The sequence below is a fragment of the Sorex fumeus genome, unplaced genomic scaffold (assembly GCF_029834395.1).
Source record: "Sorex fumeus unplaced genomic scaffold, SorFum_2.1 ptg000039l, whole genome shotgun sequence".
NCBI classification, from domain to species: Eukaryota; Metazoa; Chordata; class Mammalia; order Eulipotyphla; family Soricidae; genus Sorex; species Sorex fumeus.
The window spans coordinates 7,133,910-7,150,352 of NW_026606096.1; the positions used below are offsets into that span (position 1 = coordinate 7,133,910).

A 16,443-nucleotide genomic window follows, 5' to 3' on the forward strand; every position below is an offset into this window, starting at 1 on the left:
CTTCCAACTCTGTGTCCTCTCCTTAACAGACCACCCCATGGCCCCTGTCTCCTGTTGTGACCTCATACCACGAGGCAGCCTCCCCAGGCTCACTCGATCCCCAGTGAGGATCAAGGGGGCATCAGTGCCACTTCAATGCCCGGGGGGGTGGGGACCTGATGCTCTCTGCCCACACAACTGGGAGGTCCTGGCCACCCAATTCCAGTGTCATTTCTTTCCCCACCCCCAGGGTCTGGCAGACCAGCCCAGGTCTCTGTCCAGCTCCTGCCCCCGCAGGAGGGGAAGAAGCTGCTGACTTTACTAAGGTCAAGAATAGCAAATTGGGTCGGGAACATAATAAGGTTCTGATGTGTCTTAAGGGCTGGAGCAATAGCACAATGGTAGGGCGTTTTCCTTGCATGCCCCAACCCGACCGACCCGGGTTCAATTCCTCCGCCCATCTTGGAGAGCTCGGCAAGCTACTGAGAGTATCCCACCTGCACGGCAAAGCTTGGCAAGCTATCCGTGATGTATTCAATATGCCAAACACAGTAACAACAAGTTTCACAATGGAGACATTACTGGGCCTGCTCGAGCAAATCGATGAACAACGGGAGGACAGTGACAGTGACAGTGTCTTAAGAGTTCAAAGAACACTGCGGATTCTGCTCCATCAATAGGCAAGAGACGTTTGCTAAAGCTAGACCCTAGGGCATCTGCTTGAAATATCTATGGCCCTCGGTTTTCCCAGAAATTCTAAATGGAGTGGGGTGGGGGCAGAGGGAAGGGGTCTCTGGATGCCAGCAGGCAGCTTGGATCCCACGTGCTGGGGGTGGGGTGGAGGTGAGCTGATCCTTGACTGCTCTTGGTACATCAGGTGGCCCTTCTGAGGAGGGGTTCTGCACAACTGCTCGATGGAGACACTGGGGCAGGCAGTAATTGTCCAGACCCAGACCTGCGTGACTTGAACCACCTCCCTGGGACTGTGCTAGCCTGGCATACTCGGAGGAAACTCTCCTGCACAGCTCCAGACTGTTGACTCCCCGAGTCCCTCTCCCTGCCCGCTGAGGAGGAGCCAGAGTGCGGGGTGCAGAGCCCCGACTTCAGCGGCACCAGCCGCCAATCCCTGGGCAGGTTACTCAGCCCACCTGAGTCTCCGCTGACTCATCTGTGAGACGAGCGCTACGGTGGAGAAGAGTAAGTGATTCATATTTCCAAAGCACTTAGAATAGTGCCTGGCACGTGGCCGCGTGTGCTACCTCAAACAAACACGATCCAGCAAGGGCACGGGTGGGGGAGAAAGACGTTTCCCGAGAAGCCCGAGGCTCCGGCGGGAGGATTCTCTCTCACGACCGACCCACCGACCCACTGCTCACCCCAGAGCAGTGATTCCCCAGCCCCGGGGGTGGGTTGGGCTGTCGGGGAGGGAGCGCATGAAGGGTTAAACCCCCAAGTGAACAGAAAAACAAGTTCCATCTGGTCCCTGGGACAAAGCGGCAGCCTGCAGAGCCCCCAGCCCGGGCTCCTGCTCAAAGGACACATTGCTTTTTAAAATTCCAACTGGTGGCTGCCTCGATCTATAAATCAACCAGTTCTCCACACCCCGGAGCGCGGAGCAGGATTCACAAATGGCAGCGAGACATTCACATTCCGGGAGCGGGCATGGGAACGTGCCTTTGCACTGCCGTGGCCCCGCCCTGGTCCCCCCAACCCCCTCCCCCCATCCCAGCAAGGCCACTTCGCTTCATCCTTGACTCCCCCTCAGTGCAGCCCTGCTTTCCCGGTGGGCAAGAAAGCAGTGTGTGTGTGTGTGTGTGTGTGTGTGTGTGTGTGTGTGTGTGTGTTGGGGGGGGGCGGTGAACTTCATCGAGATTCCCCGAGGGTGGGCCTGTCCCCCTCAGGAAAGTGAATGCTCTCCGCCTGGCATGACACACTGACCAGGACCTCCTCTCTGCAGTCGGGCTGAGGTGGGGCAGACTAAGGAGGCCGTGAGAGCTCCAAAGAGGCACTGGGGTGGGGGGCCCTGGGATGAAGGGGGGGGTCTTCCTGGCTCCCAGGCTGGTCGCTGCGTGCCCCAGGGCTGCCAGGGCCCACTGCGCTGGAAGGGGTGAGGGAGCCGGAGTGACAGCCCCGGCCTTCTGGTGGCCCTGGCCCAAGGCGGACACAAGCCCACGCCCGATGATGTCAGAGCCGGCGCTGGCACCCACCCCGCCGAGCAGGGAAGTAATTCACAAAAAAGTTGGGCAATTCAAAGTTCCAGTTTCCACAGCAACCAGCACTTCGACCATTTGGGGAGCTGAAGTCTTTTCCTCTTAGCGTTCACTTTTTTCTTCCCTCTCCAAATAGCATTCCCCCCCCCCCTTATTATTAAAGGAATACACGATCATTGGGGGGGGAACATATGGAAATTACAGAGAAGTGTAAAGGAGAAAATAAAAATCACCCTGAAGCCCAGCAGTCAAGACAACCAGTGTAGCATTCGGAGGCGCTCTCCATGGTGGGGTGGGTTTCTCACTTGCTTACAAAGATACAGTTTTTGAACATTGGGGACCGTAGTGAAATAACTGTTTCATCTTTTTTTTTCTTTTCACTTAAAACTCTAAGTAGAATATTTTACAATCACCTTAGATAATCCTTGAGAAGATGATTTTAACAGCTACCTGGCGGCATCTCATCTGGATAGAGCACTTTCTATTTCACCAATCTTTTGTTGAGCCATTTGGCTGGTTTTCCTATTTTCTCCTACTATTTCAATACATATACATTGATTATCCTTTAACATGAATTTGTGTACCTGTCTCTGATTAAGGATTCAGATTGGCGTAAACTCACACCACCGATCGTCTGATACTGATTATGAAGTGCCCCCTGGAATGGCCAAAGCAATGACATGTCCTTCCATCTGCAATGCTTAGGCACCTTACAATAGATAAACTTCAAGTTTGGTTTGGTTTTAAAGAATTTTTTTTATTTAAATTTTTTTTCTTTTTGAGTCACACCCAGCAATGCTCAGGGGTGACTCCTGTCTGTACACTCAGAAGTTTCTCGGAGTTTCTCCTGGCGGTGCTATGGGATGCTGGGGATTGAACCCGGGTTAGCTTCGTGCAATGCAAATGCCCTACCTGCTGTACTATCACTCTTGGCCCATACCAGTTTTTTTTTTGTATCATGTATATATGGAACACACACACACACACACACACACACACACACACACACACACACACCTTTTTTTAATTGTAAGTGGAACTGGGCTTCCTACCCCTCTATCAACAAACTTCCTTCTTTCTAGAATCACCTGTTAATTTCTGTTGCCCTATTTTTCTATGGGTGTGCACCTATTCCTCACTGATAAATGAGCTCTTTATGCTTTTACCACGAATATGGTGAAAGATAGTCACCCTTTACCATGCCACAAGTATGACTATTTTTTTACCATATTTGTAGCACTATATGTTCTCTCAGTTTGTTGGTGGGTTTTTATTTTGTTGATGGCTTCTCTCTGAAGTGTAAAAGTTTCAAATATAGTGACAAAGCACACCCGTCCTTCTTTGCCCGGCACTTGCTCTGCCCTTGACCCTCATGGCCAGGCCGACTCCTGCCTCTCCCCCGAGACCAGGTCACGGTGGGCTGAGTAGCTGTCCTGCTGTGAGAGCTGTGGTCACACTTTCCCACTGGCCGCTCTGACTCAAGGATGACTCCAAGTCGAGGGGGCAGGCGTGCGCCTCCAGGAGCCCTGAGGGGGAGGCAAGGACCACGCACGGTTGCCAGGGAGACGCAGGGATGACCAGCCCGTGCTCCGGCCTGCCAGAGATCTCAGTTTCCAAGGCACCTTCCGAGGGTGCTGGGCCTGCGCCAGGGAAAGGAAGAAATGAACAGGGAGCAGGAAATAGCTGTTCCACGATTACACGCTGGAAAGGTATGGCTCACGTGGCTGTGTTTCCCGTCTGCGGTGTCTGGGAGCGCCAGATGCGTGGAGAGCCTGGCAGCAGCTCCCAGCCCTCCCCACCCCCCACCCCGGGTTCCAGGCTGAAACGAGATGTCCCTGGCCCATGAGCGGAAGGAGCAGGGCTGCAGGTGTTGGCACAGCACTTCGCCAAGTGCCAGCCTTTCCACAGAAAGGGGCAGAGGGACGGGAAGACGCCGGGAGCAACTCCCCAGAGATGTGGCTTTGGGCCTGGCAGCCTGCAAGGATCCCGGGACGGTGCTGGGATTTTGAGCAGGGTGACCCCTCCACTTCCCTGTATCCTTTCTCAAGGTCCAATCTCAATCCAACCCCCCAACTTTTAGCCAAGACTGCTCCCCCAGTTTTTTTTGGTTTCGGGGTCACATCTGGTGATACTTAGGGGCTACTCCTGGCTCTGCACTCAGGCAATACTCCTGTGGGTGCTGGGTGACCGCATGGGATGCCGGGGATTGAAGCTGGGTCGGCCGTGTGCAAGGCAAATGTACTGATGTCTCTCACCCCTGCTCCCCCCCCCACCCCCACACACACATATCTATGACACTAGCTCTGTCTGTTGGTCATCACCACAGAGGCTCACCGAGTGTCTGTGCTCTGCAGAGCTTCTAGCCTCTAGGGAGCATTCAATCCCCATCCCTGCCCTCTCTCCAGACTCTCACCTCCAATTCCTAAATCCCTCCCCAAGTGCTCTCGAATGCCCTGGCAGCCAATGGCGGCACTCGATACCTGCCCGGATTATAGCCATCCCACCAGCACGCTCTTGAAAGCCGTGTGGTGAGTGCTCCAGACAGGCTCTGCCAGAACCAGCACCTGTCATCTTCATCCAGGACCCACGGGTGGGTGTGTCAGAGGGAGAGCTGGGACTCAGGGTGCTGGGGTCAGGCGGCCGGAGGCTTCTAGAGAGGAATTACTGCCCTGAATGGTGCTGAGAACACACTGTGCCATTGGGGGTAGAGATCACAGAGGGGGCGCCGGCAGTCAGCCAGGTAAAGGCAGGGGCCGGGGAGCAGCCCTGGTCCAGGTGTACATGTGGATGGAGTCAACTTCAGGACATGTTTTGAAAAGAAAAGCCAAAAGATGGTGTCTGGGAGCATGGAGAGGAAAGGGCATCACCGAAGACGCCAGTTCACTTGCAGCTGCCTAGGACAAGGTGGGGTGGGGTCACTGGAGACTGCGGAGGGGAAAAGAGTTGGGGGAAGCTGGAGATGGGCTTTGGAGCTGGTGTGTTGACCTCAAAGAGTCTCCCAGAGACCCCACTTGCCACGTCAATAGGATGGGGCATCCGGAGGGCATTCCGAGTTGGCAACTGGGTGAAATGGAAGTGACCGGGAGCAAACACTAAGCTCATGAGGAGACGGTTGGGGATTGAGGTGGGGGGGCTTTGGGAAGAGGAGGAGCACCCAGCTCAGGAGTGTGGGGTCAGGAGGAAGAGCCGGACAGAGAGGACAGAGGATGAAGGCGAACCCTGACAGAGAGGGTCCCGGAAGTCAGTACAGAATGGTGCATCCAGAGGAAGAGGGGTCAGGGGCCAGGCAGGATGGGGACCGAGAACCGGCACTGGCCGCCCAGGACAGGATGGCACCAGAGTCAAGGCACCTGACAGGGTCTGGGAAGGACCCAGGTCAGCTGCTTTGTGCTCTTCCCTGCGGCCTGGAGTACTGGCAGCAAGCCAATCCGGCTCATTCCGCCCCGGAGTCTCACCAAAGGGCTGCCTTGGGCTCAGACCCAGGAGGCCTGCAGGGCGGGCACATGGGTAGGGGCAACCCCAGCGCAGTTCTGAAAACCTTTTTGGTGACAGGCGGACAAGGGGGGGCCTGTTTGGCACAAGCAGTCTGGCTGGGCACTGCCCTGAACCAGGGCCTGGCTGCAGGGTAGCAAATCCCAAGCAAGTGACCCTTCCGGCATTCCAGCACAGAGGTGCTGGATTTTAATAGTGAGCATCCCTTTCCGGGGCGACAGCTTGCGGAGGGCTGGAGCAGGGTGCCGGCAGGGCCTCACCCCCTCCCTCCCTCTCTGGGTAGCTCAGCTCTCCACTGCCTTTCCCTTGGGCAACACCTTCCTGCCCTGGTGGTCCTGACGGGACCTGGACCTCGGTGCGCGGTGCTCTCACGGGCTGGGCTGGCCCCCAGAGGGAGGATGGTCGCTTGTCTCCCTCTGGTGTCAGAACCTCCAACTGCAGCCCCAGGAACATGGGGAGTCCATGCGTCTGCCCACAGAGGGGCCTGGCCGCCTCCCCCTGGCCCCTCTGGGCCTGGCTAGGATCTCCGCTGCCTTCCCGAGCACCGGAGAGAACTAGAACCCCCGATGGTCAGTCTCTGCTGTGGGTTAGCAGTGTAGGCCAGCGGAGGGCAAGAACGGGAGGAACCCTGCTGTGCCCATTTGGGCAGGACGTCCCTGTCCCCAGTCCCCCCCCCCCCCCCTTAGGTAGGGCACTTTTTAATTTAATTTTATTATTTTTTATTAATTCACCGTGAGGTACAGTAACTAAAATCTCATGTTTGAACTTTGATCATATGGTCATCAAACACCCATCCCTTCACCAGTGCCGCAAGTTACTTGGGTCCAAGATTCATCCATGTGTCTCTGGATCATGGCCACGTGGGAGTTTAAGTAGACGGTGCGCAGTGTAACATCGTCTTGGCATCCCATGGGAGCAGGGGGAAGGAAGGCCCACTCCTCCCCTCCCGCGAGACTTGGGATTTGCCATCACCGTGACTTGTACCTGGTCTACTTAAGCTCCCACGTGACCAAGATCCAGAGACACACAGATCAATCTCGGACCCGAGCAACTTGCGGCAGAGATGGCCCGGGACTTTGCAAAAGGCCTTCTCTGCTGGGCTGCTCCAGACGGGGGTGGTGTTGTCCCTCTGCCTGCCCTCTAAGAGCTCCAGCAGAAGCCCACAGACACCCCACTGGGCTAAGGTCTTCGGGGCTGTGCTGCAGGCAGCCCTCGCCAAGGGCACCATGCCTCATGGCATGCAGTGGGTGGGAGGGGGGGAACACACATTTAGCCCCCACACGGCACTGGATGCAAATCCTTACACTGCTTTCCGGGACTGTTGGCATCTCTCTGTAAAATGAAGGTGGCCAAACTGCCCGGGGCTGCAAGACCATCCCAGGGCCAGAGCGACAAATTCCCAAAGTGACACATTCCCAACGCACTTGGCATAGAGCCTATCCACAGCTACGTGGCCATGATGTCCCCTTAGAGTTGATGGCAAAGATAGCAAGGATGGCGGGGGTATAGGGGGGCTTGAGGAGCCAGGGGTCACGTCTCCTCACCCTCAACACACCAGCATGCCCAGCTGGGCCAGGCTCCTACTGACCCCAGGCCCCAAGGCGGGAAGCACCCCTGCTGCCCTGCTGGGCTCAGGGGGCTAAGCCAGAGTGGAGCCCCCCACCCCCCAACAGCAGAGGACTTGTGCATCTGCTAGCCTTTCACCCCTCTCCCCGAAGTAGCTGTCCTGTCTGTCCTGAGGGGCAGCAGTATCCTCCTCCTAATGGACTGTGCCACCGCCAGCAGCCCCGTCTCCCTTCCCCAACACCCCCTGGCCAACATCTTCATCGATCACAAGCACATTAGCCTCCATCCCACTGTCCCTGGAGGAGGCTCTCCCAGGGGTGGTGCAGGGAGGGGGTGACTCCTGCACCCCGGCATTGGGTACGACCATCCTCCAAGGGAAAAAGCACAGAATGATCAGTCCCTGGTGCAGCCACAGTTGTTGGACAGGAAGGGGGGCGGTGGGGCCCAGGTGTGAGCTTGGGACAGTGTCCCAGCCCTGGGGTGTTCTGGGAAGGGACGAAGCAGCAAGAGCCTGAGGAGGGGCCAGGGGCTGGGAGGGGAGGGGTGCACCCCACAAAATGGAAGGCTTGAGGGCCACGTGACCTCCAGAGGGTAGTGGCCAGGCGCAGACAGGGCAGCACACAGTGCCCTGTCCACACGGGACCCAGGGCAAACTGGGGACAGTGAAGGCACTGGGGAACTGCGGCAGGTCACGCAGCAGGTAAGTGGACCGTTCAGGGGCGCTGATATTGAGGGAGGCCCTGATGATGGTCCCAGGGTGTGCAGAGATCTCTGCTCGGTCTCCTGGGGAAACTTGGAACTGTTATTAAAAAATAACCTCTACCGGGGAGCAAGCAGTGACGCCCTTGGCGCACGCTGTTATCCTCGCTGGCAAGACAATTGGCAGCTCCGCTCTGCAACCCCCTAAGACAGACCAGAATCAGAGAGACCCAGTCCCCGCTGCCCCACCCAGCCGCCCCAGTCTTGGGTCGCTGCCCCGGTCAGCTGGGCTCCGGCCCCTGCAGCCTCCCTGGCCTTCTCCTCCGTGCCCCTTGCCCAACTCCGGAGCGCTGACCAGCAGTGAGGAACAGCAGGTGCCCGGGGATCGTGCCTGGGCCTCTCTTCGGGGGGCTCTGCTGCCATATCAGAGGCCAGGGCCCCGCACCAGCCACGACCTCGTGTTCGTCCCTCTAAATGGCTCCCCCAAAGGCCGGGCAGCTATTTAAGACACTGAGAGTAGCCTCTGTTCACATGCCCCCACAGACCGTGCAAGCAGCTCCCCAGCATGCCGGGAGCACCCCTGCCCCCACTCCCCGCCCCACGCCTGCCGATGACCTTTTTTTTTCTTTCCTAAGCAGGATAGGAAGCCGGCGGAGTCCCCCTTCAGGCCCCATCTGTGCCCTCGGCGGAGCAGCCCACACAGCCTCTTTCAAAGAAACTAGCATTTGATCTGGAAGCATCTGGAACCTGTTTCCCCAGCCCCGGCCAGGATGCTCTCGGCAGATGCTCATTCCCCGGCAGGCACCCTGAGCTCGAAGGAGTCAGGAGGGTTCCAAGGACCTGGCTTGAGTGCGAGATCTCCCAAGGGGGCACTCGCCCCCCCCCCCAAGGTGTTGTAGCTCCCCGAGCAGAGAGGCAGTGGGGTGCAGCGAGCCGTTAACACCGCGAGGTGCAGCAGGCTGGTGACAATCAAGTCCAAGAGGCCTCCAAGAAGGAGCTGCGAGACGTAGGACACTCTCCCAGAGGCACCACCTGTGGGGCTGCATCCCCTGCTCTGTATGGCCCCCCGGATCCACTGGATGGAGCCCCCAAACCAAGAGAAACAATGGCGACAATGGACATTCTTATCGCTGTGCACTGCTGACCATGGGTTTCCAGTTCCCAAAACTGTAAGGCAGAGGGGCAGATAGGGGAGCCCCACTGGAAGGGGGGCAGATACGGGAGCCCCACTAGTGGGGGGGCAGATTGGGGAACCCCACTGGCAGGTGGGGGGGCAGCCGGGACAGTGTGCCAGGATGAGAGCGTCCAGAGGCCCACGTGCATATCCGAAGCAGGAGGATGTCAGGGAGAGAGCAGGGCCAGGAGGCAGGAAGTTCTCATGCTGTACTGGCTCTTCCTATTCCTGGAAGGACACCTGGGGCCTCGGGCTCATGTAGAACCATCCCTTTTCTGCCCTCCTGACATGGTGAGGAGGGGTGTTGAGAAACTTGTATGAAAAGCTCCATCGCTTATTCACAATAGCCAGAATCTGGAAACAACCTGAATACCGGAGGATAGACGAATGGATAAAGAGACTGTGGTACATCTACTCAATGGAATACTATGCAGCTGTTAGGGAAAAAATGAAGTTATGAACTTTTCTTATAAATGGATGAACATGGAGAGTACTCATATTGAATGAAATGAGTCAGAAGGAGAGGGACAGATATAGAACGACTTCATTCATTTCTGGTATATTAAATATATAGAACCATGCCGCCGGATCCTGCTATACAGGCTGTGTCACTTGGGGTGCCCTAGAAGGGGGTGGGTAAGAGTCCTCCCCACTCCACGGGACCCAGCCCCGGAAGCTGAAAACTTCCAGAACTCAATGGCCACCATGCTCATGGCTGCTCTCCACATGCTAAGGCAGAGCCTGACCCATGAGTGAACCTTTTCCTGGACCACATGGCCGAGAAAGAGATGCTTCATAGGACACACCCTACCCATACTCCAAGAGTACCGAACCACATGGGATTCAAATTAGGAGGCAATCAACCTTACAGGGAAATACTATATTATTTTGGTTCTGCTTTGGGGCAGAGATTGGGACTCAGAATGGAAACACCCGAAATATGGGGGCGGGAAGGTGTAATGGTGGTGGAATTGGTGTTTGAATAGTAAATGTAATCAAATATTGTGAACTACTTTATACAATTTTTTAAAAATTAAAAATACCATGCTTTATATAGCAGTATTCGAATATTTATGTAAATATATAGATATATATATTAATTAACAGATATTATATATATTAATTAACAGATATATATTAATTCCAGTAGGCAGGGGTCACACCCACCAACTGGTCCCCTGGCGCCGTGTAAGCCCATCAACGGCCAAGACTCAGAGACTATAAAACCCAGCTCCTGGGAGCGCGTGGCCGCATTTGCCGCATTCCTACTTTGGACAAACTGGCAGGCTACCGAATGTAATGTACCGAATGTGCCTGCCCACAAGGCAGAGTCTGGCAAACTCCCCGTGGCGTTCCCGATATGCCAAATACCAGTAACAATGATGGGTCTCATTCTCCTAACCCTGAAAGAGCCTTAAATATGGCAGTTTTTAAAAAAATCTCAGGACTAGGATGAAGGAGACATTACTGGGGCCTGCTCAAGGCAATCGACGAACAACAGGATGGTCGTGATATACTAGAAGAGTAATGTCCACAGCTAGGGAAAACAGGGGATAGGAGGACTAGTCAATGGTTGGTTTGAATTAACCACAAGTGTGTGTGTGAGGCAGAGTAGATAAGATAGAGAAGGGATCAGTATGACAATGATAGCTGGAAATGATCACACTGGACAAGATCTGAGGGTTTAAAGTAGGTAAAGGGACATTCGTGATAACCTTCCAGTATCAATATTTCAATATGGCAAAACACAATGCCCAAAAAGGGGGGGGGGAGAGAGAGAGGAGAAAAGTGTCTGCTATAAAGGCAGGAAAAGCAGGCTGAGGGGGGTGTTGGGAGGGAACCTGGGGACACTGGTGCTGGGAAACATACACTGGTGCAGGGATGGGTGTTGGAACACTGTATGACTGAAACCTAATCATGAACAGCTTTGTAAGGGTTTATCTCACAGTGATTCAGTTAAAAAAATTTTTTTTTAAAGAAAAGCTGCTTCTCAGCCAACAACTCTGACGCCACAATCAGAGAGCCAGCTGCTCTCGGCCTCCTGCGCCCCTCCCCGGACAACCCTGCAGAAGGAAGGCTTTGGCAGAACCTCTGCCCTGGGACCAAGAAGAGAATGATTCTGTGTCTGCCCAACACAGACCCTATCTGAGTACTGGGCACCCCCACCTGCGACCTTAGGCCTGTCGCTCAGTTCCTCTCTTCACTACAAACCCAGAGTCTCTGGTCACTGGTGTCCACCTGCCTCACACACATGCCCCACCAGAGCAGCCTCGGCAGGAAGAAGCGATGCCTGTCTCCAGGCAACCCACCTGACTCTCTAGCCCTCTGCCCTGGTCCAGAGCACCTGCCCTCACGCAGGTCCTGCCTCGCCAACTTGCTTTGTGCCCGCAGCCCCGTGCAGACAGGCCGGCGGGGAGCTGGGAGGGCCGGGGTCACTCAGGACCTGAGACAGAGGCCTCCCTCCTGCCTGGATGTGCGTGGGGCTCCGGGTCTGCTTTGCCACCAGGCTGACCCAGATGAGGACCGGGTCCCCAGGAGCAGCCAGGGGCCTGCCTGGCTGGGGTGCAGTCAAGGGCGCCTGCTCTCAGGGTCAGCAGATTGGAAACCCGAAGGCCAGCAGGAAAGAAGGAACCTTTTGTTCTTCCTGTGAATGCGAAAGCCATGCACATTCCCCACTTACAGGCAATTTCTTCCCTTTAAAAGGATTCCAGCTGGTTAAATTCAAGCCCCAGTCAAGAAGCCTCTCAAGGGTCTTTCAGTTTTTATTGGCTCGAGAACAGGATGCTTTTAAAGATGTTTGCCTCTCCGTGTTTGTCAAGGCGCCAGGGAGAACACTGCCGGTTCTTTCAACATTTCTCCCTCCCAGAGACTGCTGGCATGGGACCACCCTCACTCTGCTGCATTACTCTGCCTTCTCAGGAACCCACCTGACTTCTTTTTCTCTCCCTGCTTCCCACTTCCCACCACAGCTAACACCAATGAGGGAGGAAAGATGAAGTGGGAGGGGCCCACTCAGTTCATCATTCTCATCCATCCATCTATCCATCCATCCATCCATCATCCAACCCATCCTTTCATCCATCTATCCATCCATCCATCATCCATCCATTCAATCACCCAATCATCCAGTCAGCCATTCATCTCTTTGATCACCACCCAATCCCCTAGTCAGTCAATACAGGATCTGTGGGTAGAGGCTGTGGGTGTGATTTATGCTTCAAAGAAACACAGCACATGGTTTTGCTCCCCTGAAGTAGAAAGGTTGCGGCATTGGCAGATCTAAATAAACCAGAGAGGGGGCTGGAGCGATAGCACAGCGGGTAGGGCGTTTGCCCTGCACACAGCCGACCCGGGTTCGATTCCCAGCATCCCATATGGTCCCCCGAACACCGCCAGGAGTAATTCCTGAGTGAAGAGCCAGAAATAACCTTTGTGCATTGCTGGGTGTGACCCAGAAAGCAAATAAACAAATAAATAAGCCAAAGTGACTAGCAGCTCTGGGTTTGGAAGGAGCGCTGGAGCTCAGGGGTCTGGAGCACATGTTTTGCACACAGGAGGCCTGGCTTCAACCTCGCTGTACTACATCGGGTCCCCTCAGCATGTCCAGGAATAATTCCCAAGCACCAAGTGAAGAACAGTCCCTGAGCACCACTGGGTGTGGTCCCCAAGTCAAAAAACAAAACACAAATGGTCAGAGAAAGGAGAGACCAGTTGGAGAATGAGATGAGGCTTCTAGGAGGCTTTAGCCTCTAGGCAGGGCGACGAGTGTGACTGAACAGAGTGACACAGTGCTGTGTGTGACTGTGAGTCGGGGCAGGTAAGAGGAGGGGCCACCATATGCCTCCAGCACCCTTCGTCCAGGTACTGTCAAATGCTTAGAGCAAGGCACTGGTCCCCCCAAAGTCAGTGGCCCACCCCTTGCCTTGTCCATTAGGCCCCAGATCCAGAGCAAATCCCTTCTCCCTCTTCCAGGAAGTGACCTGGCTTCCCGCACCTATCTCGAGGGGTTGCCTCCCTCCTCCCCAAAGGTGCTACCTCTCATCTGTCCCCGTCCCCGCCCCTTTCCTCTTCTTCCCACCATCTTTCTCAGCAGCAACTGTATTTCCTGCCCCAGGAAAGCTTCTCTCTAGCTTCCCCAACTGTGCAGCAACCCAGTGTCTCCCCAAGACCTGTTGCCAAAGCCTATCAGCTTTGTTATCACAACTCTCACCTTTGAAGACAAGAAGACAGATGTGGCCCTGCCCTCCCGGCTCTGACCCTATCACTTTCTTCCTTGGGAACCCGTTTTTCCTCCCCAACATCTTTGCCTCCTCTGGTACACATGACCTTCCTTGATATGCCTTTGCAGAGAGAATCACGCCCCCTCCTCTGCTCTTGACCCTTGGACACTAAGTGGGGGCTACTCAGGACCGCTAGTTGGTTAAGAGAAAGGCATGTGATCCAAGTAGAACAAAACCTAGGATTTGGGTGTCTGGAAAGCATCCAGCCATGTACTCCCCTTGCGTCTGATAAGCCAGTTAAAACTGCGACACTATAGTCAGAAAGTCCAAAAGAAATCCTACTCAGTAGTTACAGATAACCCAAAGCTGATGCGGTCATCTTTGCCACCACAAGGAAAGAACTCTTAACCAGAACCAGCCTGGGATTATGTGTAGAGAAAAGAGGCAGGCAGACAAAGGTTCCAGTAAAGTTGCTTGAGCACTGGCTCTCACCAGACCTGAAACTGTCCCTAGAGGTTTCAGTGTGTGAATCAATAACTCATTCCCTCTCTGGGGGCATATAACACTTCTGAAAGGCTTTTGCTACTTGTTGTGAATATTATATTTAAAAAAATTACTGAAGTGGCTGACTTAGAGCATTTGGGGACATAACACTTGAATAGCAGGTGGGACCAGGTGCACAGGTGCACAGTGCTCAGATGACCACACAGCTGTTCCCACAAACTCCAGCTGTGTAGCTGGAGACTCTCCACTTTTCTCCCCTTCTTTTTTGCCACTTTGATGAAGCCCCTCATGAAACCGCACCCTCCTTGGCTTTTATAGCCACCGCTGGACACTTCACAGTACTCCGGGGCACAGGCCAGTCGCCTACACATTTCTAGGACGAGATAGGAGGGGACATCCAACAATGAGAAAGTTCAGCTCTGGAGGGGGTGAGGTGTCTTCTGTGTTGTGTCCGGACCACACCCGGGACAAGCACGCTCAGCTAACAGGAATGAACCGCAAAGCCAGCTGGCGTGGGTCAAAGGCACTCGGAGAAGCCTGCATCGCCATCTAGTGGTCATTTACAGAAAGCCAGGTGGAGCGGAGCCATTGCTAAGAACCACATGGGGCCATGTGAAAAAATCTGGTCCAAACTCCTCCATCCTTCTGTGCCAAGCCCCCGGACAACAGCATTAACAGTAAACCCCAGAGTCCTGTCCTAAGGGGCAGCAGTATCCTCCTCCCAGAGGACTGGGCTTCCCTGCTTCTGTACCACTGCCACTAGCTCCTCCTGCACCCCCTCCCCCCACCTCCCCCTACCCCACCCATCACAAGCATTACAGGAGGCTCCAGTTCCTGCTCCCCACCCCCACTGTCCATGGAGAGGGGTATCTCCCGGGAGGGCTGTGCAGGCACTGGGGAACAGGGCGGGGCTGGGTCTTCTCTTCCTCGCTCTCCTGACCCCCCAGAGGAAAGATGCTTTATTATTTTTCCTTTTTGGGTCCCACCCGGCAATGCTCAGGGGTTACTCCTGGGACTGCACTCAGGAATTACCCCTGATGGTGCTCAGGGGACCATATGGGATGCTGGGAATTGAGCCCAGGTTGGCCGCATGCAAGGCAAACACCCTACCTGCTGTGCTATCGCTCCAGCCCTGGAAGATGCTTCTTATCTCCGGTGCAGGCAGGGAAGTCCGCCTTGGGTGCACAGGCTCAGGCTCATGATCAAGACTCCCACAGCAGCAAGAATAGTTTAGACAGGAAAACTCGAGTCTTGTGCTTCTGAGCAGTCTGTGTGGATCCCACATTTACCTAGTTCTGCTTGAGGAACAGAGCTCCCAGGCTGGCCCGAGAGGCAGGGAGAGGCCAGCGGGCAGCCCTTGGCCCCGCACGCAGCTCGTGCATGCTTGGGACGTCCTCGCCAGACACTCTGTCTCCACGCCCCCGACCCCAAGGCTGAGGCCTGGAACCCTCACGGTCCCAGGTCAGACTGTGCTCCTCTTACAAGACCAGCAGGTCTGCCCGCTGCCTGGCAGGGCAGGACTCAAGGAAGAAGCGGTGGGCAAAGCCCTGGGCCAGCATTCCACAAGGTGGTCCCTGGGAGTTTCCCAGTTACCACACCTCCAAAGCAAAGGAGGCAGCCAGGACACTCCCCGCCCCAACCCCACCCGACACCGAGGTCCCCATGGCCCCTGTAAGCCAGTAAGAGGAAGAGCTATGTCTCATTCTGAACCTCCCATGCTTTGATCCTTTAGACAACTTTGGGCAAACTTTTGAGCATCTTCACTTTGTGATGATGGAGAGTTAAGATGCGGGAACTTGTAAGACTCCTCCTGAGAAGTATCTACCTCCTTCCCCCATGTACTTCCGTGAGCAACTCCCCAATTCAGATGATTCTGGAAGCTCTACCACCGAGCACCTGGAGAAAGGACTCCACAGCCCCTGCCCAGCGTACGATACACATCAGCAGGTCCCCGCACTCAGAGCAGAGCCTGACTCTGAAAATGGGGCTGCCGGATGCAGGTAGAGGCCCTGCCACTAGCCCTCCGGTCCATCTGACCTCCTCCAGTGCACAAGCTCCCCTCGGAAGGTATGTGCAGATGGCAACAGCCATCTACTGTCACTGGAATGCACTACAGGTCACCAAACAAGCAAGCATGGAGGAACCCGAGGTCCCCCGGGCCCCTGTAGGCCTAGTGCCTCACTCACCTCCACAGCCTTCGAGAAACTGACCATTGGCTGCGGCCACTGGGTGATCTTCTCTCTGTAGTTGTTGCAGTCAGGCACGAACATGCAGCCAATGTTGCCCAGCTCCGGGTACAGAACCGCGAGGCCCCTGTGGGGAGAGGGGGCTGTCAGACCAGGGTGGAGGGTTTGGGGGGAGACCGGGGTTCATGTGCTCTGGCATGGGTAGGATGCGAAGCCCAGTGCGACTGAGGCCCACGCCTGCTCTAATGTGTCACAGCCAGACAGTTGAGGGCATGTGCCTCGGTTTCCCCTCCTGCAGATGGGAAGATGGACAGTGCCCACTCATGCCCGTGGTGTGAGAGACCCGGTGAGGGATTCGTGTCTGTCACAGACCCCGGTGTTACGAGGGGTCATAAGGTGTGGTCTAATATCGG

The 16,443-nt window shown here is 55.3% G+C and overlaps 1 protein-coding gene across 1 annotated transcript in view; it reads right to left on the reverse strand.

Annotated features, from left to right (window-relative positions):
- Positions 1-16,443, reverse strand: part of PEBP4 (phosphatidylethanolamine binding protein 4) — a 199,683-nt gene that overhangs the window by 180,094 nt on the left and 3,146 nt on the right. Inside the window, exon 3 of the mRNA XM_056119167.1 lies at positions 16,031-16,157. Coding sequence (XP_055975142.1) covers positions 16,031-16,157 — 127 coding nt within the window. The remainder of the gene's footprint in view (positions 1-16,030; positions 16,158-16,443) is intronic.